Source organism: Chiloscyllium punctatum, chromosome 13 (genome assembly GCF_047496795.1).
Source record: "Chiloscyllium punctatum isolate Juve2018m chromosome 13, sChiPun1.3, whole genome shotgun sequence".
NCBI lineage: Eukaryota > Metazoa > Chordata > Chondrichthyes > Orectolobiformes > Hemiscylliidae > Chiloscyllium > Chiloscyllium punctatum.
Window position 1 is genome coordinate 106,647,309 of NC_092751.1, and position 27,904 is coordinate 106,675,212.

A 27,904-nucleotide genomic window follows, 5' to 3' on the forward strand; every position below is an offset into this window, starting at 1 on the left:
ATACTCAACTTCACTTTCCTGCTTTTTCCCTATTACCCATGATTCCTTTACTGATTAAAAATCTGTCAGTCTTAGCTTTCATTATGCTTAATGACTAGCCCTTTGTGGTAAAAATTCCAGATTTTGCTGTCCTCTGAGAAAGGTATTTCCTCCTTATCTCTCTCAAATGTAGGAGCCCTTATTCTGAGATTATGCCCTGTGGTCCTAGAGTCTCCCACAAGGAGAAACAACCTTTTTGCATCTACCTTGTCAAGTTCACTAAGAATCTTGTATTTCAATTTTCACATTCTTTTTAAACTGCAATAAGTACAGGTCTAACCTACTCAACTTCTCTTCATAAGACGGACCTTTCCTACCTGGTATCAGCCTTGTAAACCTTCTGGAATGTTTCCAATACCAATATATCTCTCCTTAGATAAGAGGCCCAAAACTGTTCACAGTATTCCAGCTGTAATCTGATTTGGGCTTGTTTTAGGAAGCCTCCCTCCTTGTAAAATCCATTCCCTTTGGAATAAAGGTCAACATTCCATTTGCCTTTCTTATTATTCACTGGACTTGGATGCTAGCTTTTTGTGATTCATGCATGAGACCTCCGAAATCTCCCTCTCCTGGAGATTTCCTCAGTCTTTACCAATTTAAATGCTATTCAGCTCCTCCACTCTTTCTGCTAAAAGTGCATAACCTTACATCTTCCCAAATTATATTCCATCTGCCAAGTTTTTGTTCACAAGTTTCCATTCCTCTGCTGACTTTGTGTCATCCTTACCCACTTGCCTTCACACCTATTTTTACATGCTTGGCTATAGTACAATCATTTTTCTCATGCAAGTCGTGTATATTTATTGTAAATAATTGTGGTTCCAGTACTGATCTTTAAAACACTCCATTAATTACAGGTTGCCAAAGGGTACAAATCTGTATTAGACATGGCTAGGCACTTCAAATTCTAAAATGCACATTTCTCCATTTGCTTTTTGTGTTGTATAGAATAATATGTTCCTTAAATCAGCATGTTTATTGTATACATTTTCAATTTTATTTCAGGAGGAAGAGCAAGACCTACTTCTAAATAGTTTCAATCATCTCAAGGATGTGTTGAACAATATAACAGGTACTGTACAAGTTCACCGAGAATGATTAAACTGAGCAAATTGTACATCAATCATTTTAAAGGTCGCCTTAATCAAACTTTACATTTTTAGTTGCTGGATGTTCTTTTGTCTGCATTTGGTATTTAATGTTGTTGCAGAAATCAAAATTAATTAAAGGATTTTTTTTAAGAAAAGGTATAAATTTGTAATGTGCCTTTCAAACAGCAAGTTAGCAAAGTTAATATTCTCTTGAAGGATTGCCTTTTTTTAAGGTTAGTAGAAATATTCAGTAAATTCTTCTAATCCTGTGTGCTGGATTGTAATAAATTCCAACTTGGTTTGAAATGCCTTTTTCTTTACGTACTGAGATTCAGAACTGAAATATTTGATCAGGTGTCGTGGAAATAACCATTGTGAAGTGGTGTTCTTTAGGTTTGTCAATATTATCTCTTTTTTCCATTTTATGGGTTTCAGGGTTTATTTATAATTTTCAGATTCCCTTAGGAAGTGGTAACATGGTCTGTTCATTATTTAACCAAAAATTGTAATGAAGTGAGCGAGGCAGTGTAAATGTTAAGCAGTGTTCCACTGGTGCACACTTTGCTCCTGTGTGCTGCCTGCTGGTATCTGAGCAAAGTGTTGCCTGTAATCCCTGACCCACCTGCACAGTACTGCTGTGCGCTGCAAAGCACAGAGGAGATGCTTACTGTAGTATAGCACACATAACAGACTTTAATAATGTTCAACCTGGATAAACAAATCTTAGTTTAAAAATGGATGCTAGTTGCCTAAACATAATTTCTTGGATTAATTTTCACATTTTAAAATAATATTCACCAATTCAGGAGGTTTATTTCTTTACATTGCATTGTTAGTGGGCATAATATAGAATATTTGGATATCGGTGTGCAAGTGGACCATTGAATTGTTGCAATGAATCTCTAAAAGTGAGGTCAACCTATGTGCAAGTATAAAAGTGAACTGTTGACTTTGAAGTGCATGGTTGTCATTTTGAAATGTCATCTATTTCTGATACAAATAGTGGCCATGCGCCGTGCACTTTTGCAATATCCCCAAGTTGTCCGTTTAATTTCTTAAACCCGATTGTACAGTACTGATAAGTAAAACATGCATTTCTGGGGAGACCATTGGAGTCTCACTAGCACTGCAAATATAACATGTAATGGCTGAAAAGGAGGCTTGCTTATACACCCAGTATATAAAATGACGTGTTGTTTTTCTTATGAACTATGACTTCAGGTAACTGCCAAATCTCCAGGAAGAATGCACATGCCAGACAATCTGGTCACAGGGTCTAGTCAGTGATTTGTTCTCCCATGCTGTTATGCAAATCTTCTCACACATTTTTACTGAGTTTATCTCCACTGTTAAGAAATTATTCTGTTCTAAATGTGGAACTAGATAAGTTGGTGATCTATTTGAGAGATCTGATTTATTCACCTTAAAATAGGTCTTTGGTTGACTCCATGATCACAATAAACACTGGATTTTCCAAATGACAGACAAATTTATTGCTTTCTTGAGAATAGCCAGTCTTCAAATCTGGCCCCTTTAACACCTATGACTTTCATAGATTTAGTATTTGATGTTGTCTGGTCAGTTGCCCATCCCTTGAGCTTTGGAATTTCCTTCCTTAATTCTCTGCCTCAGTGCCTTTCTCTCCTGTTTTAGGATGTTCCTGGGAATAGGTTAGCTCAGCTGGCTGGTAATTGAAGCACGGTGATGTCAATAGTGTCAATGCTTATCTGAGGTGTGGTGATCCTCAGATCAAATTCACTGCCAGTTGTGTCTCCACAGAGACAGCAGTCCGTAATCCTCTGGGGATATGACTTGTACAGATTTTTTCTTATGACCTATTTTGATCACCTATAGTAAAACATCTTGTTGTGTTGACTGTAATTTTAAAAAGAAACTCATGAGATGTGGCACTCACTAGCTTGATTAGTATTAATTGGCAGTCTCAACTTACCCAGAGGGCAAGAGTTAACCTAACAGTCAGCTGCATTGTTCTGGGCTTGGAGTCACAGGAAATCAGACCAGTTGAGCATGGCATATTTTCTTTCCTCATAGATATTAATGAATCTGATGGGATATTGTGACATTTGACAGTGGCCTATGTTCACCATTAAACTCTCATTCTAACTTTTTCTATTGAGTTCAAATCTCACCAGCTACCATGGTGGGATTTCACCTGTATCCCTAGGACATGAACCTATGTAACAAGAATTTGAGGGTTATCTTGTGTTTCTCATCTGTAACAGAACCTTGTCCAAGGAACTTACTCGGCTCTAATAATGTATGTTTAGTGGCAAACTGACCACTAGTTGGGGCTTCCTCAGGATGTAAATGGCTGTAATCAAATGGGTAGGGTGAACTGCATAGGACTTCTGCAACAATGGTCCAATTTTCTGCATTTACATTTGAAATGTTCTATATATTTGTCACTTAATTTGTGGATTTTTCAGAATGGTATTTTATGATGAAGGCCCTCATTAATGAACAACTGTAAAATCTTTGTGGATTACAAGAAAAAAAAGAGAACTAGCGTTTATATAATGCCTTTGTGACCGTGAAAACATATTGAGAACTTCCAAAGCCCTTTGCAACAAATGAAATATTTTGAGTGATTTTAAGTAAGGAAATAAGGTAATTACTTGATAATCACTTTATTTATGTAGGATGATGGTTCTATGCTGACCAAAACATAAGGAATTCCCTAACCGCACTAATAATGCTAACATTGGAGTTTTTGTGCCCACCTGAGGGGGGTAAACAGGGGCTTGGTTTCATGTAACATTTCAAATAAAGCATCTCAAAAAAAAAATTATATTCCTTCGTAGTGCATTGAAGTGCCGGCCTGGATTATGCGGTTGTGTGTGGGTTAGGCTTGAACAGATATCCTTCTGGCTCAGAGGTGCTCTACTAATCCAGTTAGCCAGGCAGTGAAGTGTAGAATTGGATCCAAATCTCTACAGACATATAAACTTTTATTTACAGAGATGCAGACTAAAAATAATCTTACTAATTTGAGTGCTCCATCATGAATCTATTTTGTAACTGCATCCTGCATACTCTCTCTTTTGAGAGCAAATCAATAAAAATGTAACTAGTGATAGCCCCATAGAGGACCACTGTAATGAAAATCAAGTAGCCAAAGGAAACACATCACCTTAAAGTAAAATGTAATTCCAGGGACTAATCATATACTCCAGACCTTGTGGTGCTTGAATACAATTGAATCCCCTATTAATGGCCACCACTTGAATACAATTAAATGCTAAATTATTATGTAATTGACAGTGAGAGTGTTGCTTCTGAGCCAAGGCTGGTATCTCTTATGAAAACTATTAGAGAGAACTTCACAACAAGTCTGGATATGTGACATGTTGTCATGCTGCATTGAAGAGAATCAGGATACCTGGCACACAATCACTAGAAGGCACACTTGCTTTTTTTCCCCTCAATTATTCGACATCTCGTTAGGGTCACCATTGAAGGCATAATGAGTTTCTGGCTCAGGTTCTCCCACTTTGTTTTGTCCTGCTCTTTTTAGGTTTCAGTAGGACTTCCCATTCTTCATTCTTCTTTATTCTAATTTTTATTCTTTCTGGCTTTTTTATTCTGTCTGTACTGGTTCTATTTCCATCCATGTCCCATCTCGCTTCACATGTCTCAACAAAATGTGTTTTTTCTGATCACAAGAATTAAATTGTTTTTCTTGTATCATTTCCAGCACCACCTTGACTTCCTCAAAGCATTTCCTACTTGACGACATGGTGGACCTGCCTCATTAGGAGAGTGGATACTAATTTTGATAAGTCGATCCAGTGAAATTGCTTTATATTGGAAATTTTTTTTCTGTCAGACCACCACCAGACTTGATCATTTTAATTAATGAAATGAAAAAATTGGGCCTGATTGTGCTGAGATGTGAAAAGAATTTAAGTTAATTTGAAATAGTTGAAACTGTTAGACGCAGAGGTTAAATCAATGAGACAAAGAAAACATGAATAGAAGTAGGCCCTTTGAGCCTACTTGCCATTCAATTCAGTCATGGCTAATCATGTTAACCTTTTAATCCATGTGGCCCTAAGAACTATATCTGACTCTTGTGTAGATACAGAGATCAGTATTTTGTTTCAGAGGCTCTTCTGAGATTTTCTTGAGGCCTTTTGTTCTTACTTAAGACTGTAAGAAATAGGGGCAGAAGTAGGCCATCCAGCTCCGCAAGCCTGTCCTGCTAATCACAAAGTTGTGGCTAATTTTCCTCAGGCTTCCGCTCTTTTTATTTCACAAGTTCAGCATAGCCATCACTGATATTTCAAAAATTGATCTATCTACTTCTTAATAGATAATGAGAGTAGCTTGTAAAGCAAGCGATTGTCAAAGCTTCTATTGGTATGTGAAGAGAAAAATGATAAATGAAGACAAATGTAGATCTCTTACAATCAGAAACTGAACTTTATAATGGGAAATAAAGAAATGACAGACTCATTCAATGCAAATTCTGATTCTGTCCTCACAAAGGAGGAGACAAATAACAACCCAGAAATGTTAGTGAGGACAGGGTCTAGTGAGAGGGAGGAACTGAAAGAAATCAGTGTTCTTGGGGAAATGGTATTGGGGAAATTGGGGTTAAAGGCAATCAAATCCCCATGGCCCAAAAATCTACACCTCAGAGTCCTTGATGAACTGGCCCAAAAAATAGTAGATGGTGGTCATCTTTAAAAGTTCTAAGATTTTGGAACTATTCTTATGAATTGGAGGGCAGCTAATGTAAACCTTCCATCTAAGAGGAAGTAGAGAGAAAACTGGGAATTACAGACCACTTAGTAGGGAAAATGCATGAGGATTATGAGATTTAATCGTAGAGCACTTGGAAAACAGTCATAGAATGGGCAGAGTCAACATGGATTTAGAAAAAAGAAATCCTGCTTGAAAAAACTTTTGGAACTTTTAGAAATTTTTGAAGATGTAACAAATAGAGTTGGTCAGGGAGAATCAGTGGATGTTGTTTATTTCAGTTTTAGAAAAGTTTGATAAGGTCCCAAGTAATAGATTAGTACACAAGATTAAAGCACATGGGATTGGGTATGCCGTACCGATGGGTAACGACCTGGGGCTGGCAGATAGGAGACAATGAGTTGGAATAAACGGTAATTTTCTGAGAGGCAGTCAATGGCCAGTGGAGTACCAAAGAGATCAGTGATCGGACCTAGCTATTGTCAATGTAACTGATTTAGATGAGGGAACTAAATGTAATCTCTCCAAGTTTGCAGCTGACAAACCTATTCAAGGTGAACTGTGAAAAGGCTGCAGAGATGTATCAGTGTGAGTTGGACAGGTTTGCTGAGTAGGTAGATGCATAGCAGATGAAGTATAAGATGTATAAATGTGACTTTGGTATCAAAAACAGAAAGGTACATTATAATCTGAATGTGATGAATTGGAGCAAGGGGAGGTCCGATGAGACCTGGGTGCCCTTGTACTCCAGTGGCTGAAAGCAGTTGGATGCAGAAGGTAATGAAGAAGGCAAATGGTATGTTGACCTTCGTAGTAAGGGAATTTGAATACAGAAGCAGTGATAGTTTGCTGCAATAGTGCGGGTCTATGGGAGACCACGCCTGGAGTATTGTGTCCAGTTTTGTTTCCTTTTGAGGAATGATGTTCTGGCGATGCAAGGAATACACCAATGGTTTCACAGACTGATTCCTGGGATGGCAGGACTGATATGAAGAGAGGCTGGATTGGATATGGTTATACAGTTGGTTCCGCTCTATTGCAGTAGTTCTGTTCTCCCTGTAATATGAAAGTCACGAAATAGCACCATTTCAACTATTGGGACCAGAATCGCATTATAACCAATACATGCTTTTAAAAGTTTGTGCTTTAGAACAAGTGTCCCCAATTTGTCAATTGTGTTACAACAAATTCACATTAATGAAGTGCACATTAGAGTAGAATGACCTATATTTATTGGCAATTAGAAGAATGGTTGGAGGACTGTCTCTTAGAAACCTTTAAAATTCTAACAGGACTAGACGAGGTAAATGCAGGACTGATGTCCCTGCTGACCAGGGAGCCTTGAACCTAGTGTCACAGTCTAAGGATGTTAGGAAGATGTTTAGGACTGAGATGGGGAGAAATTTCTTCACCCAAAGAGGGGTGAGCCTGAATTCTCCACTACAGAAAGCAGTTGAGGCCAAAAGATTCAATGTTTTCAAAAAGGAGTTAGATATAGTTCTTCGGGTTGAAGGGATCAAAAGATTTGGGCAAAAGCAGAAACAAAGCACTGAGTACAATGATTAGTAATGACCATGTTGAATGGCAAGCAGGTATGAAGGGTCAAATGGCCTTTTCCTGTTCACATTTTCAATATTTCACTGATCTAACCTGCACAACTCTGCGGGTTAGAAATTTCCAGGCATTCGCTACTCTGTGGGAGATGAAATTTCTTTACATCTGTTTTAAATGAGTGCCCCCTTATTCTCTAACTGTCCGCTAATTTGAGATTCCTTCATTAGTGGAAACACCTTATGAGCCTTCAAGACCCCTCAATATCTTGTATGTTTCAATAAGATTATCCCATGTGTCTTTTTTATTAGAATTTAAAAGATTTATCTGTTAGCCATTCTTGATGAGTCAACTCTCCGTTTGAGAAATTAGCCAAGTGAATCTGATTTGAACAGTCTTCAATGCCATGTATATCCTTTTTGAAACAATGGGACCAAAACAGTATACATTGTTCCAGGTCAGCTCACCAACATCCTGTACAGTTCTAATAAGGGTTCCCTATTTTTAAATTCCACGCCCTAGCAATCAAGGCCAAAATTCCATTTACCACTTCTGAATTACTTGCTGCACCTGCATGCTAACCTTTTGCGTTTCATGCACAAGAACATCTAGATCACTTTGAGATGCACTTTTGGCATCTATTAAAATGATACTCACTCTCTTGATTCTTCCTCACAAACTGCACAATCACACACTTTCCTGTATTTGACTCCATCTGCCAAGTTTTGCCCACTCACCCAACCTTTTTTTTAGCATTTACTAATGTTTATTATTATTTATCCTGTTATGGTTTCCATATAACCTTATCCCAACATGTATTCCCACCTAATTTTGTATTGTGAATAAATTTGTATACGTTATACTCTGCCCTCTTCTACAAGTCATTCATATAAATAGTAAATAATTAAAGCACTAGGACTAATTGTGTGGCACTCTACTAATTACGTTTTTTAAACCTGAAAAGGCACATTGATCCTGACTTTGACTACTGTGTGCGAACCGATTCTGGATCCATGCAAATTATCCCCGACAATACGAGCTCTGACACTTCAGTTTTCAGCGGTTTTTTTTATTCTCATTAATTACTTCATAAGGCTGTGCAGTCACGTGTAGTATTTATTTGATATATGGGCCACTTGAAATTGGACAGAAGCAGAATTATAAGACTTCATCAGTATCCTCAATCATAACTGTTCAATGAAACTTAAAGACACAACATATATGGAAAGCATTAATTTCTGGATCTGATTTCCTTAATTTAAATTGGCAATTGACTAATTGGCAACAGGTGTAGCATAGCAGCAAATGCTTTACAAATAAAAATAACTGACACATGCTTCAGTATTCAAAAAGCCATTAACTTAAACATGTTTGTGGTCACAGTTAAATGTTTGCATGATTGTCTTCAATAAGTTACTACACCTCATGTAATTCACAGTAAATGAGAAGCTTTGAGATATGACAACGTAAAAATGCAAATCTTTATGTCAACATTTCGGCACTACATTACCCAAATGGCAATGTTCATTGCAATAGCATTCACTACATTTTTCATCCTTGTACGATCCCCTGAATTCCTTCAACCTTGAGGTGGAAGTTCCACATTTGATTTGCAAGAAAATAATTAACTCAGTTTTCATAGTTTCCAGTTAGATGAACATTTCTTTATCGTAAAACTGATCTCTTCCCTATATAAGCCTCTCGTTTGACCCCACCCCATCTCCCTGTGCACACCCTCTTGCTGCTCCGCCCAATTTCTTTTGAGCCTGTCAACAAATGAGACAGAGAGGGAGAAAAAGAACCAGGATTAGAGAACCCGCTCATCAGGAATTTTGACAGTTCTGTTTCGACATTTTGGAGCCTTTGGGTGCAAATTTGTCTGATATCCCTGTGTATTTTGGGTATTCACTAGAAAGCATAAGCAATTTTCTTTGTGTCAATGGACTACAGCAGTTCAAGAAGGTGCTTCATAAAGGCAATTAGTGATCCAAAATAAATGTTGGTCTAGTTAGCAGCATTGTAAATCTTTGGGGGGGGGGGGAGAATCAAATTGCAGACTTAAAATTTAACCTCTTGCTGGTGCAGATTGTTATGCTACTAATTAATAAAAACAGTATGTTCAGTGATAGAATGCAAGTAATTGCTTTCTGTGGATAGCTTTGTACTATACAGCACAGCTGGCTCCACAGGGAGGGCACAAGATGGACAAGCACTTATGCCTGCAATGTGGCAGGAGTCCTACAATGGAGTTTTATTCATGACCGAACTCCTGTTAGTTGCTTAATCTGAAGAACTGCCACATGTGCATAACTCTGAACTGATACTTTTTTGTTTAATGCTCATGTAATGATTTGTCCTTACTTGCTTCACTTCCATCATTACTTTGTCAATATATATTTCTAACACTGAAGAGTTGTTGCTGTATACGGAATGTGCTTTTTTTCCTGATAAAAACATGGGCCAATAGAAATTTGTGTACATTCTGTTGCTGTTGTGTTTTCCCTTTTTAAAAGCCAGATTTGCAGGTGTGGATAGAAAACCAGCGCAGGTGCTTAGCAGACTTGAATTGGAAGTCTTTGTCTGTTTTTGAAACTGCAGTTTCTCTCACACGCGTGCCTATCTTTCCATGGGAGGCCCAAGTTCACTTCATTAAATCTGATGTGTTGATGTGCCAGTATCAAATGGTGTACTTTCAGGGCAGTGGCTTCACTACATCTTACCTTTTGAAAAAACTTGAGCAAAAGAGCTGCTTAGATTGGTGGGTAATTCTGACTTTGAGGTCTTGTTCATAAAATTTTTGAGGGCTCAGATTAAAATTTCGTGTGAAAATGATCACTGATGCTAAAATATATTGGACGAGATTACAAAAAAGTCACAGTATACAAAACCAATAAAGGAAAATAACCACAAAGATCAATGACTGGGAATTCAGCGTTCTAATTGATCAGAGCAATGATTCTGTTTTATGCCAATTGCATTGTGATTGCACAGGCATTTTAGAGATCATATAAAGTAAAAGGGAAAATTCTGCAGGATGCAGGAACAGAGGAATCTGGATGTATAAGTGCATAAGTGCCAGGACAGATTGAGAGCACAGATAACACAGCATACTGTGTCCCTGCCTTTATAATAGGGCATAGACTACAAGAGCTGTTGAACTTGTACAAAATGCTGGAACTGGAGTAAAATGCACAGGTTTGGATGCCACACTTATTGAAGGATTTCAAGGAGTTCCAGAGCATGCAGAAAAGATTCAGGAGGATGCTTTTCAGGTTTAAGAATTTCAGTTGGTAAAGTTAGGATTGTTTTTCTTGGAGAAAAAAAAAAGGCTGAGAGGAGATTTGATGGACTTAAACTTGGACTTAGTTTTTCCCATACTCTGAAGGACAGTGGGCAGCAAGATTGTGCTGTTGGTGTACACACACACACACACACACACTCTTGCTGCAGTCCAGATCCTGCTCTTAAAATTCTCTTTTTGAAATGTGCTTCTCCGGGTCCTCTTTGGCTGTAGTGTCTTCATTTTCTATTTTATTTTTATTCATTCATGGGATAAGGGCATCACTGGCTAGGACAGCATTAATTGCCCGCTCTTAATTGCCCAGAGGACAGTTAGGAGTGAATCACATTCCTGTGGGTCTTGAGTTGCATGTAGGCCAGACCAGGTAAGGATGGCAATTGACAATGGATTTATGATCATTATATTCTTGATTGCAAATGTTTTAAATTGAATTCAAATTCCACCATCTGCTGTATTGCGATTTGAACCCAGGACCCTAAAACATTACCTAGGTCTCTGGATGAACTGACCAGTGATAATACCATTCGGTCGTTGCCTCCCCTGTGATGGTGTCCATTTTACTGTCACCCTCAAAGATTGTATACTAGGAGATGAAATATATGCCAGTCTAGGTCTTCTCTCTGCCATGATATTCTGTAGATGCTTCTGACCAATCTATATAGAACTTCTACACTGATAATGTCTGTCCAAGTGGTGCCCAAGATCTTGCTTGTAAGGAATGCTGATGTAAGACATCTAAATTGCATGATGCCTTCACAGTTCTCTTCTGTGTGTCAAGACTGATGGTGGGTATGGACTTTAGAAGCATTTTGATAGACCTGGAATGTGCGTTGTTCTTTGGCAAGTTGCTGTAATTTGTCAAATTGATTATCAAAATGATGCAAATATTTGCACCCACCATTATCATCCTCACAATGAAATCAATAACAAAGAGGAAAGGAATAGGGAGGGAATTCAGGCTGCCTGTACTCCTGTGATATTGAAGTTTGTGATATACGTGCACATCTTAATGCAGTACTTGAAGTTGCCAAATGTTGTACAGTGTTGTGGTATACAAGAGTAATGTTATTGACAGCCTTCTTGAAATTAGTGAAGTTGACAACAACTGGCTTTTGATCCTCTAGGCTCTGCTCCACGTTCTTGAGTGTAACAATCTGCCCATTGCATAACCTATCAATCCAGATCTTTCACCCTGCTGGTTGAACAGGAGTGTTTAAGCTGTGCAGTCAGCATCCTTGCCCTGCTATTTAAATTTAAAAAATCTACAGAAACATGTGAGATTGTCAGAAATTGAGAAAGGAAGGCGCATCCAAATATGTATGTGTGATGTAATTGTTTTAAAGCTGGAAGGAAGTCCTATCCCTACATGGCAGAGTTTTCAGTTGACCCTGTAACAGACTCCAAGTGCTAATGAGATCAAAGAACAGTGGGAAATGCAGGATTAAGGAGAGTGATTTTATTGTAACTACAAATCTATCCACTGCAGCTGAAAGATATTCCAAGACACTGCTTACATTGCCTTTTCGGAAAGAGAGGTGCTAAGGTTACAACTTTGAGAGAAAAATTCACTGTTATTTCAGCCTTGTGAATGATTCCTTATTTTTAAATGTGATCCCTGGTTCTAGAATATTTTAAATCAACCTATTCAGACACATAATGAGACAATCCAAGGAGTAGCTTTGGAGGAGCCTATGCCTCTGCAAATCTCTGAATGGTTATAAACATCTTGCAAACTGTGTGGAAGATAGTGGGGACTGCAGGGAGGTTGAGAGAAGTGGCATCATGGTACAAGAAGCCATTCAGCTGAGGGGGTAGAAAATAGGAATATAGTCGTAGGGGCTAGCATAATTGACAACGTGATTTCATTTCATAGAATGCTGGCATTAGTACTGGTATGCAGGCAATCCAGGTGTTTCAGATTTTTAAACAGTAACAGAATCTGTGGGTTATAGAGAAAAGGTAGGAAAGTGGAGTTGAGGGTTATCAGATCAGCCATATCTCATTGAATGGAGGAGCAGATTCAGTAGGCTGAATGGCCTATATCTGTTTCCACATTTTTATAATCATAAATTAAAATTTGAAGGTAACCTAGCTGGTAATCCTTAAAACAGACAGAAAAAGCTTATTTTAAATAAATAAAAAGGAAAAGCAGCCCAAAGTGACTATTGTCCCCTGAGAAAATGAGGTTGGGGAAATGGCAGAGGAGTTTAAAAAAGACCTTTGCCTCAGACTTCTTAGGAGTGAACATGAATAGCACTCCAAAAAAAAAACTAAATCAAGGGTCAAAAGGTACAAAGATGATAAATATAATAATAATCACTAGAAAATAGTGCAAACTATTTTTGCTCAAGTCGAGAGTGTGGTGCTGGAAAAGCACAGCAGGTCAGGCAGTGTCCGAGGAACAGGAAAATCGGTGGTTCAGGCAAAGGCCTTTCATCAGGAATTCCTGATGAAGGGCTTTTGCGTGAAATGTCAATTTTCCTGCTCCTCAGACACTGTCTGACCTGCTGTGCTTTTCCAGCACCACACTCTCTCTACTCTAACAACCAGCATCTGCAGTCCTCACTTTTACCTATCTTGGTGAAAGAGCAATGATTCCTCTGGATCTGATGGATTGCATCCTCAGATACTAAAGAAAATAGCTACAGAGATAGTGGATGCACTCATAGTCATCTTCCAAGAATTCTTGGATTCTGGAAAAGTTGAGGAGAATTGGAGAGCTATCAATGTAACACTCTTATCCAAAAAAGGAAGGAGACAAAAACACGCAATGAAGCACAACTAACTTAATATTTGCTGGGACACTGTCTATTGTGAAGGATGTAGTAGCAGAGCAATAAGTAATATATATATAGTATAATTGAGCAGAGCTTCAGGAATGGAAAATCACGCCTGACAAATTTAGTTGAATTTTTTGAGGCAGCAAGAAACAAGTAGATGAAAGGGGAACCGGTATACATAAGATATTTGGATTCCCAAAAGGCAATTGATACGGTATTACTTGTAAAGCTATTTGAGATAAGAGCTCTTGGTTCTGGAGGCAGTGTAGGAGATTGGCTAACTAATAGAAGACAAAAAGTTGGGATAAGGGGAGTTTTCAGGTGGCACCCTATAAGTAATAGGATGCCACAGGGATCAGTGCTGGGGTCCCAATTATTTACAAGACATGTTAATGACTTCAATGAGGGAAGTGAATGTAATAAAGCAAAGCTTGTGGATGACATGGAGAGGTAAAAAGGCAAGTTGTGAGTATGACTGTGTCTGCATATAGGTTTACAGACAGGTTAGGTGAGTGGACAAAGATATGACCAGTGAAATACAATGTGGGAAAATGTGAGGTTATGTACAGGAAGAATAACCAAGATGGATATTATTTAAATATATGGACTTCAGTAAGGCATTCAACAAGTTTCCTCACGGGAGACTGATGAGCAAGGTTCGATCTCAGAATACAGAGAGAACTAGCAGTTTGGATACAGAATTGGTTGCAAGGTAGAAGACAGGGGGTGGTGGTGGAGGGCTGTTTTTCAGACTGGTGGATTGCCACAAGGATCGGTGCTGGGTATGCTACTTTTCGTCATTTCTCTAAATGGTTTGGACGTGAGCGTAAAAGGTATCATTAGTGTTTGCAAATGACACCAAAATTGGAGGTGTAGTGGACAGTGAAGAAGGTTACCTCAGATTGCAACGGGATCTTGGTCAGATGAGCCAATGGGCTGAGGAGTGGCAGATGGAGTTTAATTTAAATAAATGCGAGGTGCTGCATTTTGGGAAAGCAAATCTTAGTAGGATTTGTATACTTCATGGTAAAGTGTAGAACACTCTTAAGGAGTTTTGCTGAACAAAGAGACCTTGGAGTGCAGTTTCATAGCTCCTTGAAAGTGGAGTCACAGGTAGATAGGATAGTGAAGAAGGTGTTTGTTACGCTTTCCTTTATTGGTCAGAGTATTGAGTACAGGAGTTGGGAGGTCATGTTGCGGCTGTACAGACATAGATTAGGCCACTTTTGGAATATTGTGTGCAATTCTGGTCTCCTTCCTATCGGAAAGATGTTGTGAAACTTGAAAGGGTTCAGAAAAGATTTACAAGGATGTTGCCAGGATTGAAGAATTTGAGCAATAGTGAGAGATTGAATAGGCTAGGGCTGGAGTGTTGGAGGCTGAGGGGTGACCTTAGAGGTTTATAAAATCATGAGGAGCATGGATAAGCTAAATAGACAAAGTCTCTTCCATGGGGTGGTGGAGTCTGGAATTAGAGGGCAAAGATTTAGGGTGACAGGGGAATGAAATCAAAGAGACCTTAGAGGCAACCTTTTCACGCAGAGGATAGTATGTATATGGAATGAGCTGCCAGAGGAAGTGGTGGAGGCTTGTACAGTTGCAACATTTAAAAGGCATCTGGATGGGTATATGAATAGGAAGGGTTTGGAGGGATATGGGCCAGATGCTGGCGGTTGGGATAGCTGGTTGGCATGGACAGGTTGGACCGAGTGGGCTGTTTTTTGTGCTGTACATCTCTATGACTCGAAATGGTGAAGTCTACAGAAAGCCGCAATGAGGGATTTGGTGGTCTGTGTGCATGAATCACCAAAAGCTAATATCCACGTTCAGTGGGTAATAGGAAACCAGATGTAACATTGGCCTTTATTTCAAAGATAATGGGATATAAAATGGGGAAGTTTTGCTAAAACTCTACAAAACACTAATCAAATCACAAATGGAATACCATGAACAGTCTAAGCCCCCTTATTTAAGAAATGATACACTGACATTGGACACAGTCCAGAGAATGTTCATTTAGTTGATCTTGGGTGTAGAAGGCTTTGTTATGAGGAGAGGTTGAATAGGTTTACTCTGTATTCAGACGAATGAGTTGCAATCTTATTGAAACATAAGAAATTTGGATGACTGAGAGTTTGTTTCCCCTTGTAGGAAACTCTAGGATCAGAGGGTACAATCTCAGAGTAAGGAGTCATCTATTTGAGACACAGATGAGGAATTTCTTCTGAGGGTAGTGAATATATGAAATGTTTTTACTATAGATGGCTGTAGAGGCTGTGTAATTCAGTATGTTCAAGTCTGAGATGGACAGATTTTTAACTAATAAAGGAATCAAAGGATATGGGATAAAGGTAAGAAAGTGGAGTTTGAGAGTTATCGGATCAGGCACAAAATCATCTAATGGCAGAGTGGACTCAATTCGTCAAATTCCCTACTTATGCTCCTTCATTCTACGATCTTGCCTCCATCCCAGGACTTGAACCTGGATCTTCTAGCCTACAGCTATAGATATAATTGCAACATAACAAGACTAAGTAAGAGATAGGAGCAGAATTAGTCCATTCAGCCCATTGAGTCTGCTTTGCTGTTCAATGAGATCATTGTTGATCTGATAATACTTAAAAATTTTCCCCAGTACTTTGAATCTCTTACTGATTAAAATTCTGTCTATCTCAGCCTTGAATATGTTTCATGACCTGGCCTCAACAGCCCTCTTTGGCCTGACCTAAACGCCTTTTTCTCATACGACAGTCACTTCATACCTGTCATCAGCCCAGTGAGCCTTCTGTAGACTGCCTCCAGTGCCACTGTATCTTTCCTTTGCTAAGGGGCCCAATACTATTCACAGTATTCCAGATTTTTCTGACCAGTCCTTCCATAAATTAAAAGCAAACAGTGGTTTTGTGAGCTGTTTCTTTCTGGTAATGATACAGAAGCATAAAAAAGCTTCTTTCCCAACAGTTATCTGGAAAGATATTTCAGATTTGAAGTTTTGCTTTTGGTAGACCTAGTTATGAATCTTAAAATGACAAACAGTTACGTAGAATAGTACAAAATCTGGCTCATTTATATTTTGGTTGCCATTGATGTGAACAGTGGCAACCTTAGCAGCTGTAATTTACTTTTACTTGAGTTGATTGAGCCCTTAATTTGGCAGTTGAAGATTATCATTTTTATAAATGTTTAAAAATAGAATTACTGCAGAGATTGAGCACATTACCTAATCCTATTCAGATTGTTAGTTAAATCATTTTGAAGAAAATGGCCTTGTGATGAATTTTAGTCACCAGCTCATTTCATTAGTACACAGTTCTATATCTTCTTTAACAAATGATTGACAGGAGCATGTGTATATTGTACAGCTGGAAGTATATCATCTGCAAATTTGGTTGGGTAAATATAGTAGACAGTCTGTCGAGTCGAGAGATGGATTGTTCTGGGAAAGGAAGTGCTGTCTATATTCTGAAAATAATTTCCTGCACTTCTGGGACTACTTTTTTTGTAAAGACAATGTGGTGAGGGAATTGGCAAGTCTGTGTGCAATTGAGGAAACACTTGTGGTTGTCTTGTTTGGGGGGGTTGGGGGGAAGAATCACTGAAGTTGTAAGCTAACTGGCTCATTCCCCAGAGGCATAGGTTTCTTTTGGTGTGCTTTGCTGAGTAGCTGCCAAAATATTTTTTTCTTGAAATATATCAGTCATAGAGCAGATTTTTAATTCTGTGATTTCAGTGTTGCTTATATTTTTGAAACTGTAGAACAATGGGTAGCCATCACCTTTGGTTGTGAGATGTGCTTTTTCTAAAAAAAAATCATTTTTGCTGTAAAGGTCAGTCTTTGATAGCTTTGTGGAAGCACAGAGCTGCTAAATCCCCTCATTTTTATTCATACAAATACAAGCATTTAGTGAATCCCAGACAACCACAAAGCTCAGTGGCAGGTTGAATTTTGAGTGACAGCTGCAACAGGCTCTCCTTTTTCCCTCCACCACTGGTTTGAATTAAATTTATCGACACATTTCCCAGTTAAGAAAATTGGAGCTAATAGTTCTCAGTTTTTTCAGCTTTATTTGGTAATTTTAAACACAGCATTTCTGACAATCCTGTTTGTCATAATTTTAAATTTGTCTGCACAACTAAACCCCATATTTGCAAAAGAATGTTCAAGGGCATACATGATGTGACACTATCAGGAATGAAGTCAGTGGCCAGGTTAGCAATGACAGGCTGTTTTATTTGTTTTGGACTGGAGCCTATATTTACGCTTTCTTTTCCAGTATTGCCATATAAGATTTAAAACCACAGGGAGCTTTCCAGGGCATTGACTGGTGCTTTATTTCCTAAAATAACCCAGCTTGTGAAGAAACTACTTACCTGGAAATAAAATTACATACTCTACTTTTTGACAATTAAAAAAAACGTTTCCACTTACATGAATGGAACTTTTGGAAAGTGCATCTGTTTGCATCTTGAATTCAGGAATCTAGATGTCACCAATGACACTTTGATTCATTGAATGATGAGTGTTAGCCAAGAAACTATTCTAGAATGAACAGTTATATTATTACTTATAAATGTATAGAAAAATGAAGTCAGTCATGATTATTTCTCTTTAATTTTCAGTTTTCTGTTAATGGAGCTGCCATTTACTGGGGGTCATTTACTTCTCTGCAGGGAATGGAAATGACGAGTCATTCTGTGCGGTTCTCAAATGCTCCGGAGTTTGTTTTGCACAACTGATACCAAAAACTTGCAATAATCATAAGTTTATTTGTTGGTTTCTTAACTTTATCAACATTTTTACAAACGTCGTTTGTTGAGGAAACACACCAATTATGAGAGACTTGGCTTCAGGTGATAAATCAGCATTGACATTTTCGTAAACTCTAGAAATCAATTAAGTAGCCATGTCTAATGTTTTAGAAGTTAAAATATTGCAAAGGTTGTGGAATAAATTTATAGCAAATTTTTTAATAGCTTTTCTTCATTTCCACACTTTCCTCCTTGCTTAAAATCCTCCCCAAAATCTACCTCTTTGAAAAGTTTTGGTCATCTGTTATACCATTTCCTTCAGCTTGCTGTCATTTATTTTTGTCTTTTTTCATATGAAATGCCTTAGGGTATTTTATTTAATTAGGATGCTATTTAGCAAGCTGTTGTGCATTACATCTGGAGTTGCAAATCCAAATTGAACGATTTGATCATTTTACACGCGCTGATTAATTTAAAAGTTGTCATTTCTTACTTGCATGCCTCAAAATGGTGACCCATATAAACCCTTTTTAAAATAAAAGTTAGTTCAGCTACAGCTAGATTCGCAAAGCCTCCTGCCAAGAAGTTATACTTCAGGTTGTAAATCTGAGCCGTTAACGGTGGTTTAAATGAGGACTGACAGCCTGGCTTAACCGTGATGTGGAGATGGATGCAACTTTTTTTAAAAGCGTGGTTCAGTTATAGGTGTTGAATAATTTAAGTGTCCCAGCAGGAGGTAATTAATCACTTACTTTTGTGACTTGATGACAGAAGCATTGTATAAGACATTTGCAAATTAAACTCATGAACTTTGGATGCAGTGTTCATTATGATGGTCATTGAATTTCACTGAGCAATGTTTGATATAAACCTGTTGCTTTTTGGTTTTAATTACTAAACCTTTAAGTTGGAATTGGAACTTTAATTAGTTGTATTGAGAGACTGCCTTCTAATGGAAGTAAGGAATAGTTAAGTTGGTCAAAACACTTGAATTTCAAAGTTTAAATCCTGAAATTTTCATATTAGTTTGAGATCCATAGTTTATGCCATTGTTTATTGTTTAGTGTTCTTGGACACAGTTGGACTAATGGTGTATCTTTCAGCAGTTTTTTTCTGGCCTTCAAACGTTACTGCCCAATTTAGACAATTAAGTGTTTGAACAGAAATAAGAAGTTGTGAGCACCCATCAGAACAGTGTCAGGTGGATTGAGAACATAACATTCTCAACACCAACAATGATTGGATTTTTAAACATAGGTGTCTTCGCAGGACTGAGTATTGACCAAAATTTATGATGGTGGTTTATAAGGAGTTGCTTGGATCATGTCCAAAAGCATGATCAAGGGCAGCATGGTGGCAGTGGTTAGCACTGCTGCCTCACAGCGTCAGAGACCTGGCTTCAATTCCCATCTCGGGCAACTGTCTGTGTGGAGTTTGCACATTCTCCCAGTGTCTGTGTGGGTTTCCTCTGGGTGCTCCGGTTTCCTCCCACGGTCCAAAGATGTGCAGGTTAGGTGAATTGGTCATGCGAAATTGCCCGTAGCATTAGGTGAAGGGGTAAATGTAGGGGAATAGGTCTGGGTGGGTTGCTCTTCGGAGGGTTGGTGTGGACTTGTTGGGCCGAAGGACAAGTTTCCACACTGTAAGTAATCTAATCTAAAAAAAAGGCATTAAGTAGGATAGGGAGGATAACATGTAGAGATTTAGAGACAAAATTGTAGAAGTTAGGCTCTGACCAATTGAAAGTATCTGTGGTGGAATGATGGAAATTAGGCATGTAGAGATCCCTGGCTCGAGATGAATCCTGAGATAGGGTCAGATGAAGCCATGAACAGGTTTGAAAAACTGGGAATTTTTAAATCAAGGTGTGGTGATTGGGGAATGTCACCATATTTCATGGTGAAATTTGTGAGGACATTGTGCTATAATTGTGGACGTCTTTAGATTTATATCCATTTTTCCTTGCATCTAAATATTTAGAGTCATTAGTTTTATTGCTGTACAGTTTTTTTAAACCATAATCTCAAGTGAATCTCATGAAGTTCCAACTTCCAAGGCTGCCATATTTATAGCTAGACCACCAGATGGAGCAGTATGTGAAAATATTATTTAATCCTAGAATTGAGTACAAGGAACATCATGGTGCCTTCAGACATGGAATGGAATAATTGAGCTATTAATAATTGGGCACACAGTTTTTTTTTATCCACCATGTTGTTTGACTGTAACCATGTTGACATTTTCTGGGCCAGATACATTTGGAAGACAGAGGACATCTAGGGATAGTCAACATCGCTTTGTGCGTAGTAAATCATGTTTCACTAACTTGGTTGAGTATTTTGAAGAAGTGACGAAAAGATGATTAATTGATAGACATTGTCTGTATGGAGTTCAGCAAGATATTTGACAAGGTTCTGCATGGTAGACTGGTTAGCAAGGTTAGATCACATGGAATCCAGGGGGAGCTAGCCAATTGAATACAAAATTGGTTTGAAGGTAGGAGATGGAGAGTGATGGTAGAGGGTTGATTTTTGGACTGGAGGCCTCTGACCAGTGAGGTACTGCAAGGATTGGTGCTGGATCCACTGCTTTTCATCATTTATATGATTGTGATGTGAGCCTAGGAGGAATGGTTAGTAAGTTTTCTGATACACCAAAATTGGTGCTGTAGTGGACAGTGAAGAAGACTATCTCAGAGTACGATGGGACGTTGATCAGATGGGCCGAGGAGTGGCAGATGGAGTTTAATTTAGATAAATGTGAAGTGTTAAAGTTTTTAGTTAGGAAACCCAGGGCAGGGCTCTGGGGCGTGTTGCCAAAGGGACCTAGGGGCGCAGGTGCATATTTCCTTTAAAGTGGATTCACAGGTAGACAGTGGTGAAAAAGGCATTTGACAAGTTTGCCGAATGGTCAGTGCATTGGGTATACGAGTTGTGGCTGTACAGGACATTGGTTAGGCCACTGTTGGAATACTGCATGCAATTCTGGTATTTGTGCTATAGGAAAGATGCAGTGAAACGCGAAAAAGTTCAAAAAGAATTACAAAAACTTTGCTAGGATTGGAGGGTTTGAGCAATAGGGAAAGGCTGAATAGGCTGGGGCTTTTTTTCGTGAAGCATTGAAAGCTGAGGAGTGACCTTAGAGGTTTATAAAATCATGAGGGGCACGGATTGGATAAATAGACAAGGTGTTTTCCCTGGGGTGAGTGTCCAAAACTAGAGGGCATAGGTTTAGGGTGAGAGGGGGAAGATATAAAAGAGACCTATGGGGCAACCTTTTCACGCAGAGGGTAGTGCATGTATGGAACGAGCTGCGCGAAGAAGTAATAGAGATGGGTACAATTACAACATTTAAAAGGCATTGGGATGGGTATATGAATAGGAAGGGTTTAGAGGAATATGGGCCAATTGCTGGTAAATGGGTGTAGATTAGTTTAGAATATCTGGTCAATGTGGACGAGTTGGACCGAAGGGTCTGTTCCCATGCTGTGTGACTCCATCTGGAAAAGGGACCCTTTTGCTTTCCGTAGGTAGTATGCACTTTGTCAATAATGATAGCTCTCAGCTTGGATAATTTGAAAATGTATCTGTTTAAGTGCATAACTTGATACCCTTTATCTTTTTAATACCCTTTATTTGAAATGGCATGTACGTTGTTAACGTTTCGAAAAGGAGCAAAAAAGATAACCGTGGAGGCTAGTTGACATTAAAAAGATGATAGAATGTAGACAATTGCCTGTCAAAATCTAAAATCACAAGACTACAGAATGTATTGAAAGAAACTTAAGCAAAACCGAAGGAAATATTTTTCATAGGTCGCTGGATAGAGTTGTGGAATTCCTTGTAATAAAAACAGAATTTACCTTGCAGTATGTGAAAACAATGTTTAATCAGTGTTCCTAATGCTCTTATTCATTCATGGTGTTGCTGCTGAGCTAGCATAATGGCCATCTCTAATTGCAGTTTGAAATGAGTAATTTGCTAGGGCTATTGTAGAGAGCGGTTGAGAGTCAACTGCACTGCTCTGGGTCTGGAGTTGCATATAGTCCAGGTCAGGTCAGGTCAGGATGACAGATTTTTCTTTCTTAAAGAACGTTATTAAATCAGATAAATTTTTGGAGAATTGGGAATAGTTAAATGATTGCCTTGAGAAGAGCTTTTAATTCCAAATTTTTGTTGATTCAAATTTCATGTGTTGGAACACATTTTCAAATGCATGTCCCCAGAATATGAGACTAAGTCTCTGGATTGCTAGTTCAGTAATAATACCACTATGTCACTGCTTCCTCTTAATTGTAGTTTGATGGAATTGTATGCTGCACTTCCCAAAATATCAATTTTTTAAATCCTGGAAACACTTGTTAAAAATAGAATCTGGAAACCAGTGCTTTAGACTGCAAGTTAAACTGTCAGCTTCATTCAAGAATTGACAAAGATGTACACAATCTAGTCATTACAAGCTTTCATAGTAATTTCTGTAACTCTAGGATCAATAATTTGCTTCTGTCAACTGTATTAATTATATGCTGTCAGTCAATCTTCTGTATTGCTCCGACAGGTTAGAATTCAGTTGAGTAAAAAACAGATGTGTTGAGCAAATCACTTCAGAGGTCTGCACCATGGGATATGATTAAACTTGCACCTTGAATTGTCTTTTGTGTCTCTGTATGCCTTCATTAAAGTTTTCACTTGAAGTTCTTAGCCTATCCCAAAAGCCTTGGCTCGGAACTGATTTTATAACTCAGCTGTGCTGCTGAGAGTTTAATTTGGATTTTGTAGTCTGCATGTGCTATGTGCCCAGTTTTCCAGAATATATCAATGTAATTTAGTCAGTTATGTAGAGAATTTTGTTTCTTTAGCCGGTAGAAGATTTTACCAAACAGCGCTCAAATTTGTTTTCAAAGACCCACAAATTCCAAAAGTTTTGCTGAGGAAAAGTTCAATAGGCTTTTATCCTTAGAAAAGAGAAAGCAGAAGGATGATCTATAAGAGGATACTAAGGTTATGAAGGGGTTTGATAGGCTGATATTGGGGGAAAAAGTTTCTACTTGTTGGGAGTGCAAAATCTGGTTGCCATAAATTTAAGAGGCATTTAAAAAAGAAATCCAAATGTGAATTCAGAAGGAGCTTCCTTTACTGTGAAAGCTGAGAATATTGAAAGTGCTACCACAAGTAGTAGTTGAGATGAACAGCATGATGTGCAATACCTTGAGTAATCGACCATTAAATTTTGTGCTTTTCGTGTTTGTTTGTGTGTGTGTGTGTGTGTGTGTGTGTGTGTGTAAGAAATGTACCTTATGTTCATCAGAAAGAGATGCTATTTGATGTGTTTCCATTGGGTTTAATTGGAACAGCGCTGGAGCCCAAAGCCAGAGTAGGTTTTAAAGTGGCAAGCAACTGGGGTACCATTGTAGCCTGAATGGAAGAAACCCTTTTAAGTGGTAGGGCAAAATAGATTTTGTTTCAATCAGTTTAGATTGGATAAATATAAGGTAAAACAAACAAGGACAGGACTTGCCTATTTAATGGGAGGGCCCTGGTTTCGAACAGAGAGACCTAGGGATTCAAGTTTATAGTTCTTTGAAAGTTGCATCACAGGTAGACAGGATGGTTAAGAAGGCATGTAGCTTGCTTGCCTTCATTGCTGAGACCATTGAGTATATGTTGAAGTTATACAGGACGTTGGTGAGGCCACTTTTTGGAGTTTTGCATGTAGTTCCGGTTGCCCTGCTATAGGAAGGATATTATTAATTTGGAGACGGTTCAGAAAAGATTTACCAAGACTAGAGAGTTTGAGCTATAAGAAGAGGCTGGATCGGTGGGGACCTTTTTCATTGGAGTGCAGGTTAAGGGGGTGATCTTATAGAGGTGTATAAAATCATGAGGGGCATGGATTGGGTGAATAGCAAAGGTCTTTTCCCTAGTGTGGGTGAGTTCAAAACTCGGGACCATATTTTTAAAGTGAGGAGAAAGTTTCAAAAATGATTGAGGTGCAATGGTTTCACACATACAGTAGTTAGTATGTAGAATAAACTCCCAGAGGAAGTGATAGATACAGTTACAGTTACAACATTTAAAACCGATACATGAATAGGAAAGGTTTAGATTGATATGGGCCAAATGCAGGCAACGAGGACGAGTTCATTTTGGGAAATGTAGTCATCATGGATGAGTTGGACTGAAAGAGTCTGTTTCCACGCAGTATGGTTCTGACTAGTTTTTGTATAACCACTTAAAACACAAACCCTGTCAGTATTTATTAATGTATCTAGATTTATAATTATGTTATTGCATCCAAACATTCAAATTTTTGTTCTGTTCTTGAAACCTGCTCTCTTACCATACCAAGTGAAAAATTAAATTTTCCCAATTAATTCAGTTTCACATTTAAAGATAGATTTTGTCTATCTGTGTTTTTGCAACAAAATGACCTGACATTTGAGCCATTTTATGAACGATTTAGCATGGTTTGTGCTACATTGGTGTTTGTTCAGCTATTTGCAGTCATTTTGCTGTATGTATATTATATCATTGTGAAACAAAATTGGCTGAAATCAAACTGTTATCAGTGATACATTGATTTAATGGAAAATGTTTGATCCCACATATTTGAGTTTATTTGACACTTGGTCGCTGCTCATCACTCAATTTTCTAATATGTCTGTACTACAATCAACTACAATCTGTGCATTTTAGAAGCAAAAATGTGAGAATCTTCTAATAATTGCAACAGATGACCTTTTAAGTGCTCCCACTTATATGAATATGAGCGATCGCATAGATGCATACATGTGCTCATATCCTCTGAGGTCTGTGGCAAGCTTCATATTTCAGTAGTTGCCATTTATTCCTTTTGTATTCAAATGTCTGTTTCGCTGCTGCATTACATTTTCTCTAGTTTTAATTTTTGTGTTCTAGGAATATTGTACCACCTCAGGTCAGGCTTTGTTGTATTTTTTTCCAACTTTTACAGTGGTTCATGTTAATATATCAGTTCAGTGTTTCAGTTCAGTGTTTCATTTCAATCTGGAATTGTGGAAAATCATATTTGTTACTTTGCAGTTATGCTTTGGTTTCCATTATTTCATCTATGCATTGTTCTTTAGATAATAGATCCAACAGAAGCAAAATAGTTGTTTAGTAGTATGGAACTTAAATTTTTTTTAAGGATAAGGAAATTTTGTTGAAACTTTTTAAAGGGAAAGATGCATGACATGAGAAGAAGGTGGACTTGTATGGAATTTGGGAGGAGCAGCAGCGAAAGTGGAGAGGCTCCAGAAGCAGTCAGACTACCAGTAGTCTTGTGGGGGTTTTGTGGCAGCAAGGTTAAGAGGAGCACTGAGAGTGGAGAGGTCTCAGAAGTAGATAGGTGACACAGCTGCTTCAAATCGAATTGTGACATCACAGGTGCTGGTCGATAATTTCTCTCCTCTCTCGTGACTGAATATTGATTTAAATTAAGGTGTTAAGTACAGCTTAAAAACAATTAATATTTTAAAATTTCAAAACTAAATTTCTTTGTGAGAGTGAGTGGGGCTTTGGTTACTTTTCTGACATAAATAAGATTTTTTTGGGCTATAAATAAACCAAAGCTCCACATTCTAATTTTTGAATTCAGGCAGTGATTTGCACATCCTACACTAAGTGAGAAATCTTAGACGTTCCTGGCAGTCCAGATGACCATGTGTGCAGGAGGTGGTTCTGGTTGGAGCAACTCTAGCATTGGGCTTTGGTGCTTGAGTGGCAGTTGGGTTCACTCAATGCATTTCACAAGGTTGAGAGGTTCCTGGATAACATATTTCAGGATGTGAAATGCAGCTTAAGGAAATGAAGGCAGAGAGGGATGAGTGACTGCCAGAAAGAAGAAAGGGACCAGTTAGGTCATGAATGAATCCCCTGAGCATATCTTGCTTGCAATCTTGAACGACATGCACAATGTCCCTCTCATCCTGGTGGCCACCTTTCTGAATGGCTGGATCATGCTCTGCATAAACCCTCAGGTCAGAAACACCATGTGTCACTATGTACTAAGGTTTTACCTGTCTCTGGTGTTGCAAAGGATCGGTCTGGCCTTGATGCCAAATTGTTGGCCCATTCCGTATATCGCCTGTGTTTTGTTGAAAAAGTTGCAAAACAAAACACCATTGACCATAAAATCCGTCAGGAAGTAATCAGCACCTAGCATCTTTGAGATCCTGCTGGCAAAAGAGAGACTGGATCCTGTCATGCAGTTCCCCAAGTAGACCATCAAAGTCACTTGGCAGATTACCTCGTTGCCAGAACCTTCAAACAAACACCAAGGTGTGTATGGGTAATGGTGAGAAGGACACTGCCCATCAGATCCTTTATGCACACCGCCTTGATGTGGCTGCACTGTGAAGGGACTGTGGATTAGTGGTGCTGGAAGAGCACAGCAGTTGAGGCAGCATCCGAGGAGCAGTCAAATCGACGTTTCGGGCAAAAGCCATTCATCAGGAATGACAGATCTCCATCTGAATGTGCCTTTGCCAAGAAGAGATATGCATTGGTTTTTGTAAAGTTTCATCCTGAGTAGCTCCATGATGTCCTGTGTGGGCTGTTCCTCAGATGCACACCAAGTCAAACGTTGCGTCTTGAGGGCCATCAACTTGGTGAAAGATATTCTTTTGTCTGCCTGTAACTTATTGATCTTCTAGTGTAGAGTTGACCTCAACTGGCATAATGCAAGGTCCAGGCCTATGTGTTAAGTAACGCAGTATAGAGGTTGGGGCAGCTGCTGCCGTAGTCTACAGTCTTTGAGCCAAAATATGATGAGGGTCTGTTCAGCCTGAAGAAGGGCTTATGCCCGAAACGTCGATTCTCTTGCTCCTTGGATGCTGCCTGACCTGCTGTGCTTTTCCAGCAACACATTTTTCGGGTCTGTTCAGTTGTCAGACCCCCTCATTGTCTCAGTGTATGTAAATAGTGTTCCACATGAGTAAGAAATGCCGTTGGATTTTGCAACTGCAGGGAATGTCAAATTTCAGTATTTGTTTTTCTGAATATGCAAAATCTGTACAGAACTACTTCAGTACCTGTGAATGTACATAAAGATTTTTTTATGAATAAGTATATTTTTTCAACCAAAAAAAAATCACTTGCAAACCGTTTCTCAGCCTTAGGAAATAGTGAGAGTGGTGGTGCTTCTATAGAGGCCAGTCACCGTGAAAACTGTGGGACTTCAGGTTGGAGGGAGGAATGAAGGGAAAACGTGGTGGGGATTTTTTTTAATAGAAAGTTTTTTTAATATAAAATTATAAAAAAATTACCTCTGACTCTATAATATCAACAAACGGAGAAAAAAATTACTATAATGTATATGACAGCAAAAGAGGAAAAAACCCACTACAGCACAAACAAAACACAACTATACTTAAGTGCAAAATAGGCAGATCAATAAAGGTAATAAATAAGTAAAACAGCTCAGCACAACAAAACATTGGCTCCCAACCTCCGAGAGCCGTAAATGTTGCACACAAATTTATTCAAAATTCTTCCTTCAAGGACATCAAGTACACTAGATCAGACAATCATGGCTACACAAAAGCTTGAGTTAACATGGCAGATTAATCTACATCCAAATAGCCCACAAAGGGCTGCCATATCCTATAAAAATGCTCAGTTTTCCGGTGGACCATACTTGTTTAAAAA

The 27,904-nt window shown here is 38.5% G+C and overlaps 1 protein-coding gene across 8 annotated transcripts in view; it reads left to right on the forward strand.

Annotated features, from left to right (window-relative positions):
- gbf1 (golgi brefeldin A resistant guanine nucleotide exchange factor 1) overlaps positions 1-27,904 on the forward strand; it is a 254,996-nt gene that overhangs the window by 19,824 nt on the left and 207,268 nt on the right. For all 8 annotated transcript variants that reach the window (XM_072583554.1, XM_072583556.1, XM_072583558.1 and 5 more), the window contains one exon: positions 1,045-1,111. In XM_072583554.1, coding sequence (XP_072439655.1) covers positions 1,045-1,111 — 67 coding nt within the window. Of the gene's footprint in view, positions 1-1,044; positions 1,112-27,904 lie in introns of those variants that run through there.